General features: G+C 45.7%; 1 protein-coding gene across 9 annotated transcripts in view; it reads left to right on the top strand.

Annotated features, from left to right (window-relative positions):
• Window positions 1–19,188, top strand: part of iqsec1a (IQ motif and Sec7 domain ArfGEF 1a) — a 137,902-nt gene extending 118,714 nt beyond the window's left edge. For all 9 annotated transcript variants that reach the window (XM_077217730.1, XM_077217729.1, XM_077217738.1 and 6 more), the window contains one exon: window positions 16,325–19,188. In XM_077217730.1, coding sequence (XP_077073845.1) covers window positions 16,325–16,338 — 14 coding nt within the window. In that variant the 3' untranslated portion in view covers window positions 16,339–19,188. The remainder of the gene's footprint in view (window positions 1–16,324) is intronic.
• Window positions 19,189–19,447: the final 259 nt, after the last annotated feature.

The following is a 19,447-nucleotide window of genomic DNA, read 5'->3' as shown; positions in this document are numbered from 1 at the left end:
TTTCCAACGATGTGTAACATGTGGAAATCTGATAATATTTGGAGAAGTTGTGGCCATTTTAAAGTAGGCACTTAAAAAAGCTCAAAGAGGAGAAAACGAGCTAAAGATTGTGCAGTTCTCACCTGTCTCTGCTGCTGGGGGTGACAATAGGGCTCATTTACATCTCATTTAGATAAGCCATACCCCCTGTAAAGCTCCTCCATGTGCTTTACAGCTTTTTTTACACTTCGAATGAGTGCACTTCTGCCGCACTAGGCGAAAAACAATTGTGCTGCCCCTCTATTTGCAACGTACCAGCAACAACACACAAAGACCAATAATGCCATATAGCCTGCATATAACGTGAAACCAGCAACAACACATAAAGACCAATATGCCATATACATATAACGCAAAACCAGCAACAACACACAAAGACCAATATGCCATATAGCCTGCATATAACGCAAAACCAGCAACAACACACAAAGGCCAATATGCCATATACATACAGTATAACGCAAAACCAGCAACAACACACAAAGACCAATATGCCATATACATATAACGCAAAACCAACAAAAACAAACAAAGACCAATAAGCCATAGGCCTACATATCTATAGCGCAAATAGTACGCAACGCTCGTGTGCCCAAAATGTCAACAATATTAAAGTTTATGTAGGAGGCAAATGCCTGCTGGCATTTTTCTTTAAGCAGTCATTTCTGCAATTTTCCAAATAATCACATTTCACCTCCTCAAATTACTGTTGCAAATCTCTTTACACCACTTTCTTATGTGCGTATACACACACAAATGAAATGTCCGCAAGCACATTATATCATCAGCAGGTTCAGCATCTTAAATAACGACTAAAGAGCAAATGAAGCTTAACTTACATTTCAGAAACACGCACGGCAGGCCTTCATCGCAGCAGCAAAGGTCTTAACTGCATCCTCTATTTCGATTCTCCGTCACATATGAAACAGCCAGCCACCGCTGTCAGCGAGCCGAGCCGCCGTATTGAAGCACTGAGGGCGAGCGCGCTGCGCCCATACCTCCGGTTCAGTTTCCCGAGCCCACGAAGTGCGGCGAAAACATTTTCGGTGTAACTGCCAGACGGTTCATCTCGTCTGCGACAATCTTTGCGGCATCCATCTTCATTGAATTTTGATATCAGAGAGAGCTGGCCAGAGCACAGCATAATAAGTAGCCATGTGGTTGACTTGGAGGGCGGGGGCAAAAGCGCCGGGTTATTCAGTATGGAAATACACACAGACAATGACACGCCACGCCCCTACTGCATGCTAGAATCTCCGAAAACAAGCCGATTTCAACCTCAAAATGTAAGCTTTTAAATATACCAATACTGCTATCTCAAACATGGAGAGGCTTCTTCGTGATTTCAATTAACAGATTCTCCAAAAAATTGAAAATCACCAATTTTGAAAAAAAACTCTTCTTTCTCATTTTGCTCGAAAGTTGTGCTGCCGACTTGTGTCCCTGGTTTCTGTGACGGGTCACAAATGTATGCGGAGAGGACCATCCTGCCGCATTACATACGTCAAGAAGGGAAACTCCCGAAATTAAGGCCATAGAGGCCGCCATACTCCGAGTAGAATGGGCCCGCACAGCCATAGGTGAAGGCTGTCCGGCCGCTTCATAAGCCAATGAAATAGCCTCGACTATCCATTTACTCATAACCTGCTTAGATGCAGGGCATCCTCTCTTGAGTGACCCAAAACAAACAAATAGTTGCTCAGATTTACGCCACAGGGCAGCTCTGTGAACGTAGACATGTAAAGCCCGGACTGGACATAACAGGTTAAGCTGTTCCTGGTCAGGGGTATTAAAGGGTGGAGGATAAAAGGCCTGCAGCACTATTGGGCATCCAACATTCAGTGGGACCTTAGGAATATAACCCGGCCTGGGGTAGAGAAATGCCTTCACCATACCAGGTGCAAATTCCAGACATGAAGGAGCAACCGACAAAGCATGTAAATCACCAATTCTCTTGATAGATGAGATAGCAAGGAGAAATAAAGTCTTTAGAGTGAGGAACTTTTCAGAAACCTCCTCGATGGGCTCAAAGGGAGCTAAAGCCAGACCCTCGAGTACAATGACCAAGTCCCAAGCCGGTGCTCTAGAGTGCAGTGCAGGTCTCAACCTCAATGTACCACGGAGAAAGCGAGTAATTAGAGGGTTTCTCCCAATAGAAGTACCCCCCAGAGGGGTGTGGTAGGCAGATATAGCCGCCACGTAAACCTTTAGGGTGGAAGGAGGTAACCTGGCCGAGAAACGGTCTTGCAGAAAATCAAGAACTGAACCAACAGGGCAGTTAACAGGATCTAACTGACGTTCAACACACCACGTGGTGAAAAGTTTCCATTTTAGCGCATACAGCCTTCTCGTGGAAGGAGCTCTGGATTGAAGAATGGTTTCTACAACATCGGTCGAAAGACCGGTCTCCCTGAGCCTGGCCCCCTCAGAGGCCAGGCCCACAGTTTCCACAACTCCGGCCGAGGGTGAAATATCGTGCCCCCGGCCTGAGACAGGAGGTCCACCCTGATTGGGATCTCCAAGGGGGAGCCGTCCAGAAGAGACACCAAGTCCGAGAACCAAACTCGGGTCGGCCAATAAGGGGCTACTAGTAGCAGATGAGCCCCTTCTCGGCGAACCCTCTCCAGAACCCCCGGAAGCAAAGATATCGGGGGAAAGGCGTACAGGTGCAGCCTCGGCCACACCTGCACCATAGCATCCAGACCGAGAGGAGCTGGGTGCGTTAGAGAGAACCACATGGGACAATGGGTTGAATCTGATGATGCGAAAAGGTCTACCTGAGAACGACCGAACTTTTCCCACAGAACTCCACCACTTCTGGGTGAAGTCTCCACTCCCCGGGCCTCAGCCCCTGTCTCGACAGAATATCTGCTCCCACATTCTGACGCCCCGGAATAAATACCGCCTTGAGCGACAGTGACTTCCCCTGGGACCATAGGAGGATCTGATGGGCCAATTTGCAAAGGTGACGTGACATCAGACCCCCCTGATGGTTGATATAGGAGACCACCGAAGTGTTGTCTGTGCGGACCAACACGTGATGGCCTCTCAGGTCTGGCAGGAAATATTTGAGTGCTCGAAATACCGCCATCAACTCTAAACGATTTATGTGCCAGGAACATTGATGGTCCTGCCACAGACCTTGCGCCGAGCGGCCACTCATGACCGCCCCCCATCCCGTGAGGGAAGCATCCGTCGAAAGTGTGACGCGTCGACAAGGAGCCCCCAACACTGGGCCCTGGGCGAGGAACCAAGGTTTCTTCCACAAGGCCAAGGCACGAAGGCATAGCCGCGTGACCTTGATCTTGCGGAACGGATTTCCCCTCGGAGAAAACCCCTTGGTCCTGAGCCACCACTGCAGGGGTCTCATGTACAGAAGGCCAAAAGTAATAACGTTGGACGCAGCTGCCATGAGACCCAACAGTCTCTGAAACTGTTTCACAGTGAGTGACTGGCCTAGTTTCACATTCTTTGCGGCTGTGAGAATCGCAGAAATACGAGCAGGAGACAGGCGTGCCTGCATTGTGGTCGAATCCCAAATTACACCTAGAAAAGTGGTCCTCTGAGCAGGGAGGAGCACACTCTTTTTGGTGTTTAGCCGCAACCCCAAACTCTTTATGTGGGACAGAACAGCATCTCGATGCTGAACCGCCACCTGCTCTGACTGAGCTAAAATCAACCAATCGTCGATGTAATTTAATACGCGGATGCCCTGGAGTCTCAACGGAGCCAGAGCTGCATCCACGCATTTTGTAAAAGTGCGGGGAGATAAACCTAGGCCAAATGGAAGAACCCGATATTGGTATGCTTCGCCCCCGAAAGCGAACCTCAGGAACCTCCTGTGATGAGGATGGATAGATACATGGAAGTACGCGTCCTTCAAGTCTATAGTGACAAACCAGTCCTCGGACTGAACTTGTGATACAATCTGTTTGAGTGTAAGCATTCTGAACTTGAGTTTCTGAACCCTGCTATTTAACTGGCGCAGGTCTAGAATAGGACGCAGCCCTCCATCCTTCTTTGGAACAATGAAGTAACGGCTGTAAAACCCTGACTCTCTGCTGGGAGGAGAAACCCTTTCTATAGCTCCCTTTCCAAGAAGTGTCAGTACTTCTTGCTCCATTACCAGAGCCTGCTGTGAGTCCACCACCGTGGGGAGGACTCCTTGAAATCTGGGCGGACGAGAACCGAACTGAATTCTGTAACCCATTTCTATTATGTGCAGGACCCATAGAGAAATATTTGGCAGAAGTTTCCACGCTGCCAGAAATTCCGATAAGGGAACCAGTCTCTCGAGACTGGCCTCTGGATTTGATTGAACATTCGTTTCGGCGCCCTGAAGCGGCGAACCGGCAGGGAACAACCGAACTGACCGTTCTACAACCCTCCTCAGAGGATTGCACGGGGACGCTGACACCTCGGTGCCCTGAAGCGGCGAACCGGCAGGGAACAACCGAAGTGGCAGCGCTGCGGCTCTCCTCGGAGAGTCGCCCCCCGGAGGGTGCCAAGGAGGGACGGTTCCTCGGAACCGTTCCTCCCTGGAGGGGACCACCCTCAGAAGCCTGATAGCCTTGGCGTCAGGACTTCTTCTTAGCCCAAGCTCTCCTAGAGATAACAGTCCTCAGATCTTGTCTACCCCTAACAGGTCTGGGCTGCGAGCGCCACTCAGGAACCGTAGATTGAGGAGGTGCCCGAGCGGCGACGCTCTGTTTTTGTTGAACTCTGTGAGCGGAGCTCGTAGACGGATGAGGCTGCTCAGACTTTATACTACGAGCAGCCTCGGGGACAATAGACCGGCGAGGAAGAAACCTCTGAAACCCAGCCGCTTGTTTCTTATTTTCTTGAAACCTATCGACGACACAATTTATAGCATCGCCGAACAGACTTGTAGGTGACAGCGGTGCGTCCAGAAGAACAGATCTATCTTTATCCTTTATTTCTGATAAATTTAACCATAAATGGTGTTCCGTGGCCACCAAGGCTGCCATAGAGCGGCCAACAGACTTGGCCGTCTCCTTGGTGGCTCGGAGAGATAAATCTGTCGTGCGACGCAATTCTCGAATTGCGTCAGCACTAACTTCCTCACTATCATCTATGTCCTTCAGCAGGTCAGCCTGGTACGCTTGGAGAATCGACATAGTGTGCAAACATGCTGCGGCCTGACCTGCTGCCGACTACGCTTTACCCACCAACAAAGATGTATTTTTTAATGGTTTGGTGGGTAACGTCGGGGCTTTCAGAGAAGAAGAAGACTCAGGGGAGAGATAGCTCGCTAGTGTGTCTTCAGCACGAGGCATAGTCAAATAACCATAATGATCAATCCCTTGAACTTTACTATAATTCTTAGTTTGTGGGTTATGCACTCTGAAAGACGCCGGTTTAATCCACGATCTCGAAACCTCGGCGTGGAGATCGGGAAAAAACGGGAGTTCCCGACGAGGAGGTCGTGATCTAGATGGTAAATAACGTTCATCTAAAAGACTCTTTCTAGATTCAACATCGAAATCATCGGCTGGCCACTCAATATTTAATTTAGTAACAGCACGAGATAAAACCTCCATAAGCTCCTCATCAGCAGGGGTATGAGCTGGCGAACACTCAATATCCCCCATACTACCGACATCCAGATCCTCAGAACTGGATAGCCGTAATATTGGTGCCTCAGCCTGGGAAGGAGAAGCCGCAGAGCGGGCTCCTTCCTGGGCAAAGACACCGAATCCAGTAGGTAAGGGCTGAGAAAGGGCGGGGCCCGTCTCAAACCCCGCTACTAGATCCATCTGCGAACCCCAAGATGAAATTCGACGCTGTGCCTCGGCAGCAGCGGGACCCGCACCTCGGGGAGCGCGAACCGAACCGTCCTCCTCAAAGAACGCTCGGCGAGAGCGGAGAGTTTTCATAGACAAACTCAAGCAATGCTCACAGTCAGCCCCCTCGAGGACTGACTGGGCATGCTCCACTCCCAAACAAGCAATACACATAGGATGTGTGTCCCCACCCGTGATATAACGAGGGCAGGGCACAACACAAGGTTTATAACTTTGCTTGCTCGCCATAGTGATATATATATATATATATATATAAGGGGCTTGACAGACAACAATAAATAGACAAGGACAGATATACAGAGAGCGCTTGCTGAAGGTGCAGAAGCTATCGCGGCCTGATTTCAGGGTTGCTTTATAGTTTCCTGGTCTATGACGTCACCTATGTCGTAGCGGGCTTCCATTGGACTGATTTTACACGTGCTTCACGACGTAATCACGCAGAGCGTTCCCACCGCGTCTCAAACGCAGCTCGAGTTCCCTTGAAAGGGAACCCCAAAAGCGTGAATCTTTAAACACAAAAAAAATCAGACTGTATCACTGTAGTAATATCTGTATTAGGATATCTGTATTGCGTGATACTATATTTCAAAGTGATTTCAGTCATTTTGACAGATAATAAATTGTATTTATCTGTGAAAACAAACCTGGAAAGAGACGTGAGGATTTGGGGAGAAAAAAAGAGAGATACTTCGTACATTCCAGTGAATTATTAATGGCATATATCATAAATTAACCCTTTGAGAACAGACCACAAATGTGCAGTATATGTTGAGCTTTTTCATATTACAGTGGAACGTAAAAGAAAAAAAGAAAAATAATCATGAGGGAAAGAGTGACTGAAAAGAGCTCTTGCTATAGATATTCCTGTTATAACTGTGGCGGTGCGGTGCAGAAGGAGATGAGGAGTCCACCGTTCCAATACAAACGTTTAATAACAATATAATAATACAAAAAACTTAGTAGGACCGAGATCAGACACTGAACAAGGCACCACACAGGGCTTAAATACATAGGGCCAAATCAGGGAAACAAGACACTGCTGACAAGACTAACGAGGTAAGAGGTGTGACAGATTAACTAATGGGGGTTACCAAGGAAACCAATGACTGGTGGGAAAACAGAACAAAGGAAGACATGTGAATGATGAAAATACAAACAAACACTGACACGTGACAATAACATGTCACGGTAAAAATGTTACGTTATTCTCATGTTATTCTTAAATAAAACATGAAAGAAAACTGATAGCTCATTGAGTCAAACTGACGGATCAGCTTTATTTGTAGGGCAACCTTATGATTTAAAATGATTAGTTTTAGAATGGAAGTTCCCCAAACCTGAAGTGCCACCCATAATTCAAAACACAGTAAACTTGTCAGGAATAAGGTGGATAGGGTTTATAAGTTGTCAAATTATGTAATAACTGTACACAAGTTACTAAGTGATTACACACTAAAATATTTTTTAACATTTACAATTTGACCCTATTAATTTTCATCTAAAGGATTCAGTGTAAAGCTGCGTTCACATCGCCTGCTGGTGGCCGTTCCTAGTGCTGCGACTCAAATCTAATTGATAGACTGCACATCTGCACATATCTTAAGAAAAGAAAATGACAGGTGATATATATTTGTGGTAAAACTAAGATATCATTCTAATTTGACAAGGAAATAGTTTTAATTTTACTACAAAGTAGCATTCTGCTGTCAGAGACTGCTGTTATATAAACTACAGCAGTGTTAGTGCACTAAATCGTTAAGCAGATGAATAATTTATCAATATACAATTTCACAAGTACGTGTAATCAGATATCAGGGTAAAGTATGCCATATATATGGTGTGCCGTCCAAGGGGAGGGTCCTGAGCTCTGGATCTGGCCCAAACCCAGAGTAGTCCCCCCATCATTAACTGGGATAGGAGCCAGAAGAGAGTGAGGAGTGGTGGAGGGATGCTGCAAAACTGTCAAGGGACAGAATAATTAATAATACACTTTTTAATGAAATTCACTAATTTTATAATTTGAATGATACTGAATTTTAAAAATACAAGCCAATATATAAAAGTACTGTAATATATACATAGTACCAATAATATATATAGTACTGTCAAATTTGCACTTTCATTCCATATATTCAGTTTCATTCCATGTATTCACACTTTCATTCTATATATATTCAGGTTTCATTTTATATATTCAGAGTTTCATTCCTATTTTCACTCCTTTTCATGTTGAAGTAGTGTTCATCGAGTAAAGACTGAAGTCAGACACAAACATGTGTGCTCTTAGTTATTTCTCGGTATGGTATTATTTTGGGTGACTACACAAGAACAATACATGGTGTCAGAACTTTATTTACTGTGGAATGATAGATTCATCGGGGGTTCCTACGCCAAAAATGGATAGGGACTTCATTAAACTTGCCGGATAAATTTTCAGAGATTTCGTCAGCATGTACAGCTCATGTTCACTGGCAGAGGAAACCACGTGCAGCTTTCTGCTCCTGTGGGTAGGCAAAAAGGGATGAGATGTTTATAATTCATGAACATTATCAGTCATGAATCCAAAAAACTACATTCTTATTATGATAAGTTTGAGGAGTTTGTCATGCCAAAAGTTTCATGAAAAAACACTGGGGGAACACAAGTGTAAAGTCTGCCATATTAGACTTATGTGGTAACATAATACTTCATAAAATGGGGGGTGTAATATTATCAGCCCACATGTGTGGTAATTTGCCTACTAAATGCTGATTGTTTGTTAACTCTCTGTATGTTGGAGTTGTGAATTATTGGATTTATCATGTTTCAGCACCCCATAATGTCCTTGAAGCACATTGCTCACGACCACATTGTCATGATCACAGCATGGTGTGTCTCCATGGTATATGTTCGGTCCCTCATATTGAGTTAGGTGGTTAATTTTTCCCTTTTGGGTTGACCATAATGTGGTGGTTACAACAAGGTGTGCTCTCTTGGTGTATGCTGGGCCCCTTATATTGAGTCATGTTCGCTATGTTCTACATTTCGGACCACTATACCTGTGCATTTTTGACCATAATGTTGTGGTTACAACAGGGAGGTGTTTGCACATAGAGAGTTGTGTTTCAAGTCTAGAAGATCTCTAGTATTCTATCCAGTTTTGGCCATGCCCACTTCACTTTAATGGAGGCTCTTTCGGGAGCCGGATTTCATACCTAGTTGGAGAAAGTCGCAATAGAGGAAGTCCCTCCTTTCCAGAAGGAATCCGATATGACAGTTGATTTTATCTTGTGCTGAAAAAGGATGACCGTTTGCGGCCAATCCTGGACTTGCATCTGATGAACTTGGCTTGAAGGATGCATATTCCATTTTCAGTCTAGGGCAGGGGTCTTGAGTTCATCAAAGCCCAATCCAAACCACCTAATCACCTAATCAAGGTGTTCAGAATAACTTGGAAATTACAGGCAGCTGTGTTGGAGCAGGGTTGGAAAGGAAGTCTGCAGGTAGGTAGCTCTCCCGCAATGAAGACCCATAGTCTACAGACAAAGGGAAATCCTCAGGTTTGCTTTAGGCAAAGCTAACCAGTTCAAGGTTGTTACTTTTGCCCTTGCCTTTTTGGCTTGTATGTTCACAAAATGTATGGATGAACTTGATGATTGCCTGATTATAGCGCATTCGTAGGAATTGGTTGTAGCAATGTTCAGGGAAGAAGGAGGCGGGAACCGGCGAACAATCAAAATAAACTTTATTAAAAAAAAAAAAAAAAAAAATAAGTCCCCTCGCGGACGACTGCTCGCTAAAATAAAATTCAAATACAAAAACAAAACACAACACAACTAAAACAAGGGCCTGTTCCTCTCTCGATCATCAACGTTGTCGCTCCTCCTTTATGCTTCCGCTCCTCCATGAGAAATGCGAGACAGGTGTGCTTCACAGGTGTTGCTCATTAGCAATCGCAACACCGGCCTCGCGCCGTCCTGTTCGCCACATTGGTAATTCGACATCAAGACTTACTTCTCGATCATTTACCAAGACTAGGTTTGAGGTTAAAATCTTTAGAAAAGTCTTTTGTTTCTGAGGCAGCAGCAATATTTTTTCATGCATGATTGCCCGAATCAGTTCAGAGCAGGACAAGAGATCCACAAACTCTTGGGTATTATGGCAGTGTCCCTGGTGATACTATTGTGTACCTTTGGACCTACTCAATTTTAATGGTGGATAAACAGACAAAGATTACCACAGACAAAATTACACACATATGATATCAAATTCTGTCACAGTAGACCCATCCCCAGTTTTATTCAGGGTGTTTGGTTAGGCGAAATTTATTACAACAAGATGATTACAAGAGATGTCTCGGTAGCAGTTTGAAGCAGGATTTTGTTGTGCACCCAGCCTATGGAGTGCAGAGGGATGATTCTCCTACACATGGCACACACACTGCCTGTTTTTCTGGCCTAACCCATGTCCTTCCTGCCGTACCAGTGCAGAATCTGTAGAGCGCAGTCTGCCCCCTCACCCCTCCTGCCCCTCACTCAGGATAACTGTGAATATAGATTTTAATGACGATATAGAATGTTTATTAACAAAATTGCAAATTGCTAAGTGCAGAGGCTTTCTAGCATCAATATTATTATGCTACTATAGCAACATTTTAGTTAAGGACAGTTTTTCACAGTCACAGTTTGAGCTTTTGGCTAAAAGATATGATGAAAAATGTTTTTGTTGAGAGGACTAGATAATTGGTCTTAGTTAGTCGACTATTTCACTATTTCAATTATGCATCTATCAAACGGGTCGCAATGAGTGTGTTAGGTGTTAGTGAAGTGGTCGTAATGTGTATGTTTTATAGTAAAGCAGACACAATGAACTACTTTTCCTGGTGGCAGTATCACGTTGTTCTAGCTGGGGATAGTGTGTTACGTCATCGGCCCCTCTGCAGTGCTCCGCTGGCTCCAGCGCTGCCCGAAAGTCCCATTATACTGATTGGAACTTCGAACACTGGGTCAGATCAAAAAAATGTGGATTTCAGTTTGGTTTTGTTCATTATATTTCATCCTGTCATTTTGATGGGTGGATGGTTTGAGTCGGCCTATATCGATTGAAAGTAGATCGTGGCTTAGTTCCCTTTCAGTCGATAACGTCAGGCGTAGTCGACTTCGACTGAATGGGGGATCGCATCAGAGAGCCTATCATCTTCGAGTACTATTGAACGAGCCAATGGAATTGGCGTGTGTGATTCGCATCACACACTCCGCCCCCACGGCGCGGGTATAAATACGGAAGTGGATGCACGCACTATTTGCCTTTCGCTTCGGAGCCGATCGTTTGATGTCTCTGAGAGTGCTGTTGTTTACAACGAGCGAGTGTGTCGGTGTTCTTCAGGAAGACTCTCCCAGTGCTGGTGTTCTACAGCGCGAGTGCAGCGGTGATCGCGAGCTTTGAGCTCTCAACTGCTGTTTTAACAGCAACAAATTCTAAATGTTTGAATTTAGTGTGTGTTTTGACGGCTGGTTAGAGGGCGGAAAGGTGAGTGCTTCATTCTTTCAGTGCACTGTTCAGTGTTGCCGCGGTCATTCCCCTGTGTGCTCCGGCACTGATGACGATCCTATTTTCTGAAAGAGCAACACGGGTGCGTTTGCGTCTTTTTCAAGATGTCATTCCACCTGTGCGTTTCTGGATGTGGTCGTTCCCTTTTCCTCTCTGACGGTCACAATTGTTGAATCGCGTGTTTGAGCTATGTATTTATATGTATATAAATATATATATATATATATATAAATATATATTTATATGTTCGGCATGCTGAGGCAGCTTTTGTGGACGGCTCATGTTCTCATTGCGGGAATATGATTGTCGCGGTGTTGAGATCGAGACTTGCCTTCGTCCACAAAGCACGAGTCCCCATTACCATGCCCCACCCCCGGGTGCCGTGTGGGATGGGTGATCGGAGGATAGTGATGGATGTCTCTCCCGGTAACCATTCCCTGCGGGCTCCTCACTCCTCCATCACACCGCAGCCGATGGAATTCCTGTTGAGCATGCTGATCCCTCTGTAATGGACCGATCAGCTGTTTTCAATGGGGGTTCCCCCAAAGGAAAAGATGTTGATAGCAGCATCGAACGGAGAAATGACGACTCGGCTGTGTTATCTCCCTCTGGGAGTGTACATTGCCCGAGCCATATCCAGGAATGTGAGCTATGCTGAAACGGCCGCCGAGGCTGCCAGGCTCGAGTGGAACCTCCACCGTGTCCCGTTCAGTCTCTGTTGGAGGTTTGGTATCTCGGGATGGTCCGCGCTCGTTCTCAGCTCGCCGCCCCAGTGCCTTTCTTTCCCGAAATGCATGGAGAGCTTACCAGGTTGTGGACGGCAACTTTCTCTGCCAGAAACTGCCTGAATAGCTTTTCCCCCTCACTACCCTTGATGGAGGAGCGGTGAAGGGTTGCGAGGCTATCCCTGCAATGGAGCAGTCTGTCGACACAGATGCACCTGTGTCCAGCGCCCGCTGCCTTTTGGGGGGATCCTCGTCTCCCCCCTAAGGCCTGTGAGTTTTCGTCCGTTCCGACAGGCAGAGCTTACAAAGCCTGTGGGCAAGCCGCTTCCTCTTGCATGCCATGGCGTTGCTTCAGGTCTGTCAGGCCCGGGCACCCATAGACATGCACGAGGGTAGCCCAGACCGTGCGCTAATAGGTGAGCACAGCACTGCATCTGACCTCGCCCTCCGGGGCACAAGTGTCGTAGCGTGCACGATCGGTCTGGCGATGTCCACCTTAGTGGTCCAGGAGCACCATCGTTGGCTCAGCCTGGTTGATATGGCGAATGCGGACAAGGTTCGGTTCCTGGTCTCCCCAATTTCCCAGGTTGGGCTGGTCGGCTACGCGGTGGAGAACTGCATCCAACAGTTCTCTACCGCTCAAGCGTAGACGGAGGACATGCGGCACATCCTGCCCCAGCGGCCAGCTGCTGCCTCCACCCTGCACCGGTGGCAGCTCCTCCGCCTGCTCGTCGCCGAGGGCGTTCCCCGGCCGCCGCTCCCGCTGGGTCTCCGCAGCAGCCTCCACCCAGGCTTCAGCATGGAGCCGGCCGCAGTAGAGACGCCCAGCCCGCTCCAGGAGGCAAGCGACAGCGTAAGCATTCTGGAGCGGCCGCCCAGGGATGGATGAGATGCTCTTGGAGTTGGCACAATCACTCCCTCCCCCCGGGTGAGCTTCCCTTGCATGTCACAACTCAACCGTCGCCTCCTCCTTGGAGTCAGAAGCTTCTGAGGACATTTTGTTCCACTCTTCCCGCTTTACTCAAGCGTCCCGCCAACGAGCCTCACGACAGTTTTAGCTAGGGCAAGAGGAGACTCTATCCCCTGGGGTCCAGCTGGGTCATGACCATTCCGGGGCCGCTCGGTTGCCTTTCTGGTTTCGTCTCCCTGCCAGTTGTTTCTGTCCGAGTGGATAACCCTTGGACAATCACTGGCTCTCAGCTGCCCCAAGGGCCCAAATAGTCCCCAGTGAGCCTTTCAAAAGCGACTGCGACTCATGGTTGTCGGGCGCCTGCTCAAGTCAGTGAATTCTTCACACTCATGTTGAGCAGAAATGATCCTGAATTTCAGTGAAGTTCATTGCACTCAGGTGTTGAGCAGCAGTGCTCCTATAGCTCAGTGAATTCATCGCACTCATGTGTTGAGCAGCAATGCTCCTGAAGCTCAGTGATCCTTTCACACTCAGTGCTGAGCAGAAATGCTCCTGTAGTTCAGTGAAGTTCTTCGCTCAGTGAAGTTCTTCGCATTCGAGAGATGAGCAGAAATGCTCCTGTAGCTCAGTGAATTTATCACACTCAAGTGTTGAGCAGAAATGCTCCTGTAGCTCAATGAAGTTCTTCACACTCAAGTGTTGAGCACAAATGCTCCTGAAGCTCAGTGATCTTCACATTAGTGTTGAGCAGTGCTCCTGTCTTTTTGCGCCAAAAAAAAAAAAAAGTCGCTTGTACTTGGTGTACAATGGTGCCAAGTCAGGAGCCCCTTATTTGCCCAACTCGACCTAGTTCCCATCGACAGCCTTCCTGACTTACCCTGAACACACTTTCAGGGACAGGCACGTTGGCACCCGCGTGCTACCCTATAGACTGAAAAACGGTCCTACACTGAACGCGGAGGTTCAGATCACAAAATACATCACAGGTACATGTGGTAGTTATCATCACTTCTGCGAGCACCCCCTAGAAATGGGTAGCGTGCGTAGTGGAACCTAGTAGTTGAGTGCATCTTCTCTCCAGAGGAGATGCTGAAAGCTTTCGATCATTTCAGAGCCTACTACAACCCATCTTGCAGGCAAGAGAGCAGTTTTCCTTCACCCTCAAAATAATGTTGCCTCTGTGTTAAACGACGCTCATCGTGATGCAGAAGCATGGAGAAGCACGTCCTGATTGTCAGGTTCCTGAGGAGCAAGGTAATGTAAATCCTTGCATCCCTCTTTATCCTCTTGGGCCTTATCTCTGGTGCAACTGCACTGCAGAGACCGCCCCTGAGCCACTGCAGGCAGTGAGATAAAAATTCTGTTATATCAGTCCTCGTGCTCGCATGGTCTCTACTAGAGGGTAGGGACTTGCTCGCTTTCGGTCAACGTTTTGTGCCTGGAGTTCGGGCCGGCTAACTTTCATAAGCTGAGACCCCGGCTCAGATGGTGCCCAAGGTTCCTACCTCTCCCGTAATAGGAGCAGGTGGTGAGCCTGCAAGCGCTGCCCCGGAGGAGGTAGATCCAGCCCTGGCTTTCTCTGTCCGTTCGTTTATAGCGGTTAGACGTGTACAGAACGCAAGCCATAGACCTCAGACCAGCTCTTATCTGTTAGGAATTCAGCAGAGAGGGAAGGCTATTTCCAAGCAAAGTTGGCCACTTAGTACTTTCATTTTGGTGGAAAATTCCGAGATGCTACATGTCCACTTAGGTGTTGAGCTCCTCTTTGATGAGTGTAAAGTGCTCCGCCTGGGCGTTGACGATATGCTTTGCTAAACAGATTCTAGAGTTGGGGGCTGGACGACACCTGCTTCCCGTGGGCTCCCTTCTCATGAAGCCAGTTTCACCGTGAGCCCAGTTCAAGTGTCGGCTTGCTGCGCCATTCCCCTCCTATGGACTGGATACGTGCGCCTTTCTACTCCAGTTGAGTTCCCTTAAATCTGAACCCTGTTGAGTTCCTCCACACCCCTCCGACGTCGGATGTGCGGAACGTCTAGTGTTAGGCCTACCACTCGTAAGCAGTATGGAACCTGAGTTAGGCTGGGTCCATATGTTGCGGTCCCAACGGCGACACCATATGTGTATTCTTCCACGATACGGCTCCCTACGGTGAGCCTGTGTCTTCCCTCAGCAGAGTCTCTCTGCCGTCACTGTCCGGTGACTCTCCCCCCATCTTAGGCTGGAGCCACCCCAGTGACTTTCCATATGTCGTACTGCCGGTCATCCGCCCAGTTCATATGTGTATTCTCCACTTTACCTCCATTCGGGTAGGATGTGGCTTCCGCAGCGTCCCTTTCTTCCAATGTACGGGAACGCTTTCCCAGTGGTCCTGTAGGAACAGCAGTGACTTCTCTGGCCTAAGCCCTGTCCTTCCCCGCCTTAAAATTACGGGGGCATCAGGAGACTTTGGTCTAGGCAGCTTTAGTGGCGCTTTCGAAGTGTCGCCCATTCAGTCGAAGTTGACTACGTCCGACGTTATCGACTGAAAGGGAACGTCCTGGTTGCGTATGCAACCCACCGTTCCCTGAAGGAGGGCCACTACCGCTGGACCACCGCTGAGTCCGGGTTACGCTCCTCTCCTCAGCGAAAAAGCAACTAGTGCGTGCTTCCACTTCCATATTTATACCTGAGCCGTAGGGGCGGAGTGTGTGATGCGAATCACGCACACCAATTCCATTGGCTCATTCAATAGTACTCGAAGATGATAGGCTCTCTGATGCGATCCCCCATTCAGTCGACGTCGACTACGTCCTCCGTTCCCTCCTTCAGGGAGGATATTGTATTGCATACGCAACCAGTACGTTTTTCTGATTACTTCATCCATTCAAAATATCTAACATTGGGAATCAAACAATGTAATCGTCTGTCAAAAAAAAAAAATTTTAGTACATATACTGCGTTAGACTAAAATGGGAAGGGTTAGGCACTTACATAGTATTGTCATATTGTTAGTTGAATTGCTTCTATTGCTTTCGTCATTTGTTAGTTTAATTGCTTCTATTACTTTCGTCATTTGTAAGTCATTTTGGATAAAAACGTTTTATAAGAAAATTAATGCCAACACTTCGAAGGCTGGCCTCCATTTTTCCACTCAGTTTCCTGTAAAAGTGAAATGTAAGCATGCTCATGGGACTCCAGGCCAGTGTTCCCGAAGGGTCAGTGTTGAAGTGTCTGATCTGAAAGGGAACTTTTACTGATGCCTGTGGAGAAAATGAATATGGAAAGTTGATGTTTGGTCCACATCTCTCTCTTCGCAGGACTCCATCTTTAGCAGTCGTCCTCTGAGCCAGAGAGAAGTTTCCTTCCGGGATCATCTGTTTCCTGACAGACGTCCTCCTCCTCGGGTCACTGTCCGGCAGCACTCAGGTCCAGCACCCTGTGTTGCCCTCCACCTCCCCATCCCACACGCCACATCTGTTAAACCTGCACCACACGCACACCACTCTCAGTGATGTCACTTCCTCCATGAGCTCCACCCATCCGCACACGCCGGGATCAGTGCCGCCAGGACGGTGGTCTGAGCCGAACGTTTAAACGGACACTTGATGAGCCATACCAGCCAGACCAGGGGCAGAGCGAGAGCAGCGACGCATGAGACCAACATCTCTCTCTCTCTCTCAGCGTTCTGCCTACGGGTGACTGACACAAGATTAGAATTAAGAAATCATACTTTGCATAAAGAAAATCAAGGACCATTAAGATCTATTGCATTGTGACATATTTTCATGACAATTTGCAAAAAAGAAAATATTACTGTAGTGCATTTTAAAATTATTATTATTGCTTTTTGGTATCACTTCATTTCGATGGTCCATTTTTTTATCTGACCTTGATCCGATAATTTTTAAAATACAATTTAACAATTTTTAAATTAAAGCATACATTAAAACAAGTAAAACAAATACTATCATACTGTATAAATAATTTTCAATTCAAATAATATTGTTTTTCACATTGCAGTAATATAATTCTAATAGGATTTAGTTTTCAATTTAGTTTGAGAATTTAAACTGTTGTGTGCAAAATTGTGCTTAGTACATGAATCTACAAATAATCTCAATGGTCCTAAAATAGGCTTTGTTGCCTTCATGTAAAGTATTTTCTTGATGCTGTCGATGGGTTTTGTTGGATCCCCCCCCCCCGCAGAGGATATAAACACACACAGGTTTGCCTGTAATCAAACATTGTGTTTTTGAGACTAACATTCACTCAGACTAGCAGAATGACAGATAGATGTTCTAACGCTGTATTTGTTGTAGATGACAGCTCTATATGTTGTCTAACAATCATAAATGAACGTGCCAATGGCCATTGCACCCGTCATCTGTGTGTGTGTGTGTAGTATTATAGTACAGTAGTGCAACTGAAACCATTGTAAGCAAAAAGCGATGTTATAGAACACTGTAAAAAATTAACTTTTTAAGAACAAGATCTTGGTCAGTTTGAGTCAAAGTCATATTTAAAGAAGAATGCTACTAGAATCTTCCATTGGGATCCGATATGAGGTGATTTTGAAGCACAAATGCTGTATGATGTGGCTTTGAGCTGCTATACAGCGTCTCACAGACGGACAGTGAGGGTTTTGGGGAGTTTGCATGCCTTTAACTGGAAAGAACTTTTTTGGATATCCCCCATATTTTTCTTTCCCTTTGGAGTTACGCACAGGACTTCTGTGGGCCAGTGACTGGATTATTTTTCTATCTATTAAAGATCAGTCTTGTTTCTTCATAAGTGCAATATGTTGGTCATGATGGGCTAAAGCATCTTCACTATTACTTCAGCATAGTGGCGTGTAGATCCTCATCAAACCAGTGTTTTTCGTCCAATGCAGCGTCAAAGTGATCGGCTAGGCTTTAACTGTGATTTGTTCTCGATGTCGTTTTTGGGTGTTTATTTATTATGGAAAATAAACCAGTGTTACAATGACAATGAAGTGCAATCATGTACAAAGTACTTTTGTTTTTCTTTTATTTAACTTTTAAACAACCAGGAGATTGTTTCAGGTGAATATTCTGCTATATTATGCAAGCGTCTGTATGTTTAGAGGAATGTTTATCTATAGAAAATTACGTCTGGTCCTTGAAATAAAGCTGTTGTAAAGATGCATTCTGATCAGATATATAAGCTGAAAACTGAAGAACAATATTTCAGTTTTGTAATTATGTTTTCATGACCCCGAACCAAAGCATTAGGTTTTATTTTGAACATATCACATCTCTTGAGTGCAATATTCATTCTGGCGTTCGAAAGTCAACATGAAACCAGAACTCGCCATTTTACTTTCTAAAGACGTTCCTGGTCTTATTGTGCTCGATTCATTGGTGCATATTCATTTAAAGAAAAAAGAAATTGTCTATTTAATTTTTCTAGTTTAAACAAAAACTTGCTCTAAGTCCCTTCCCCACATGCCCTACTTTTTTCATGTTTAATGTCCTGCTTCACTCACAATAAAGGAAGTAAAATGGGTTTGTGAGCGTCGTTTCATGTTGTCTTTAACGGGAAATTTAAAAGCTTTTATATTTATATTACTTCAGTGTCACACTTTCCAGAGATTTTTTCTGCATAAAATGTTAATAACTTAATAATAATCTGATTGACAGGCGAGACCTCAACAATCAAATGCAACACTCAGCCTGAACTCTTTCTTTCACTCTCTTATTAAACTGTATATTTGTATTCATCTCAGCATCCTCTCACGTGTCCGCCCTGTTGTTGCGGTTCAGTACTGTGTCGTGTGTTACTGCAGTGATCAATCAAATGACGGCATGAAACCACCCACTCTTAGGCCATGTAGAGACACATTTGAGCAGTTATAATTATATTAGGGGACCCCGTCAGTAAGTCATTGTGTGTATAGTGTGTACAGTGTCCTGTCTGGTCTCGTCACTGTCTGTCTGTCTGTTTCTCTCCTCACAGGCTGCTATCATCACTGTCCAAATCAAACACTCACACAAATGGCTAACAGAAACGGGCATTTCGGGTTTTATTTAGTTGTTGTAGAACAGAGAATGCTTGTAATTTGAGATTTTTTTTAATGTAATGGTTATCTATGTCAGTGTACAGGCAATGTAAAACTCAAACTGTGACGACATTCAGAGTATAAAATAAAATGAATATATGATGTCGTGTTTTTATTTTAAAATCATTTATATACTTGATTGACTTGGCATGACTTGGCCAAAAATTTATTTTGTGATTATTTTGTAATATATTGCGATTTGATGAGCTATGACTTCATGTCATACGACAATGTCTAATATTGCTCAGCTGAGACATCCAGACACAGAGAGCAAAGACTTGACTGCTCATTCTCACAACTGGGTTCACTCTTTACAAGAATCAACAAACACTACTAGTGACAATACAAATATTTATGTCAT

Source organism: Siphateles boraxobius, unplaced genomic scaffold (genome assembly GCF_051911475.1).
Source record: "Siphateles boraxobius isolate OS27281-9 unplaced genomic scaffold, OSU_SipBor_1 76, whole genome shotgun sequence".
Taxonomy (NCBI): domain Eukaryota; kingdom Metazoa; phylum Chordata; class Actinopteri; order Cypriniformes; family Leuciscidae; genus Siphateles; species Siphateles boraxobius.
Note: the sequence above shows the minus strand (reverse complement) of the source record. Positions and strands in the feature narration are given on the sequence as shown.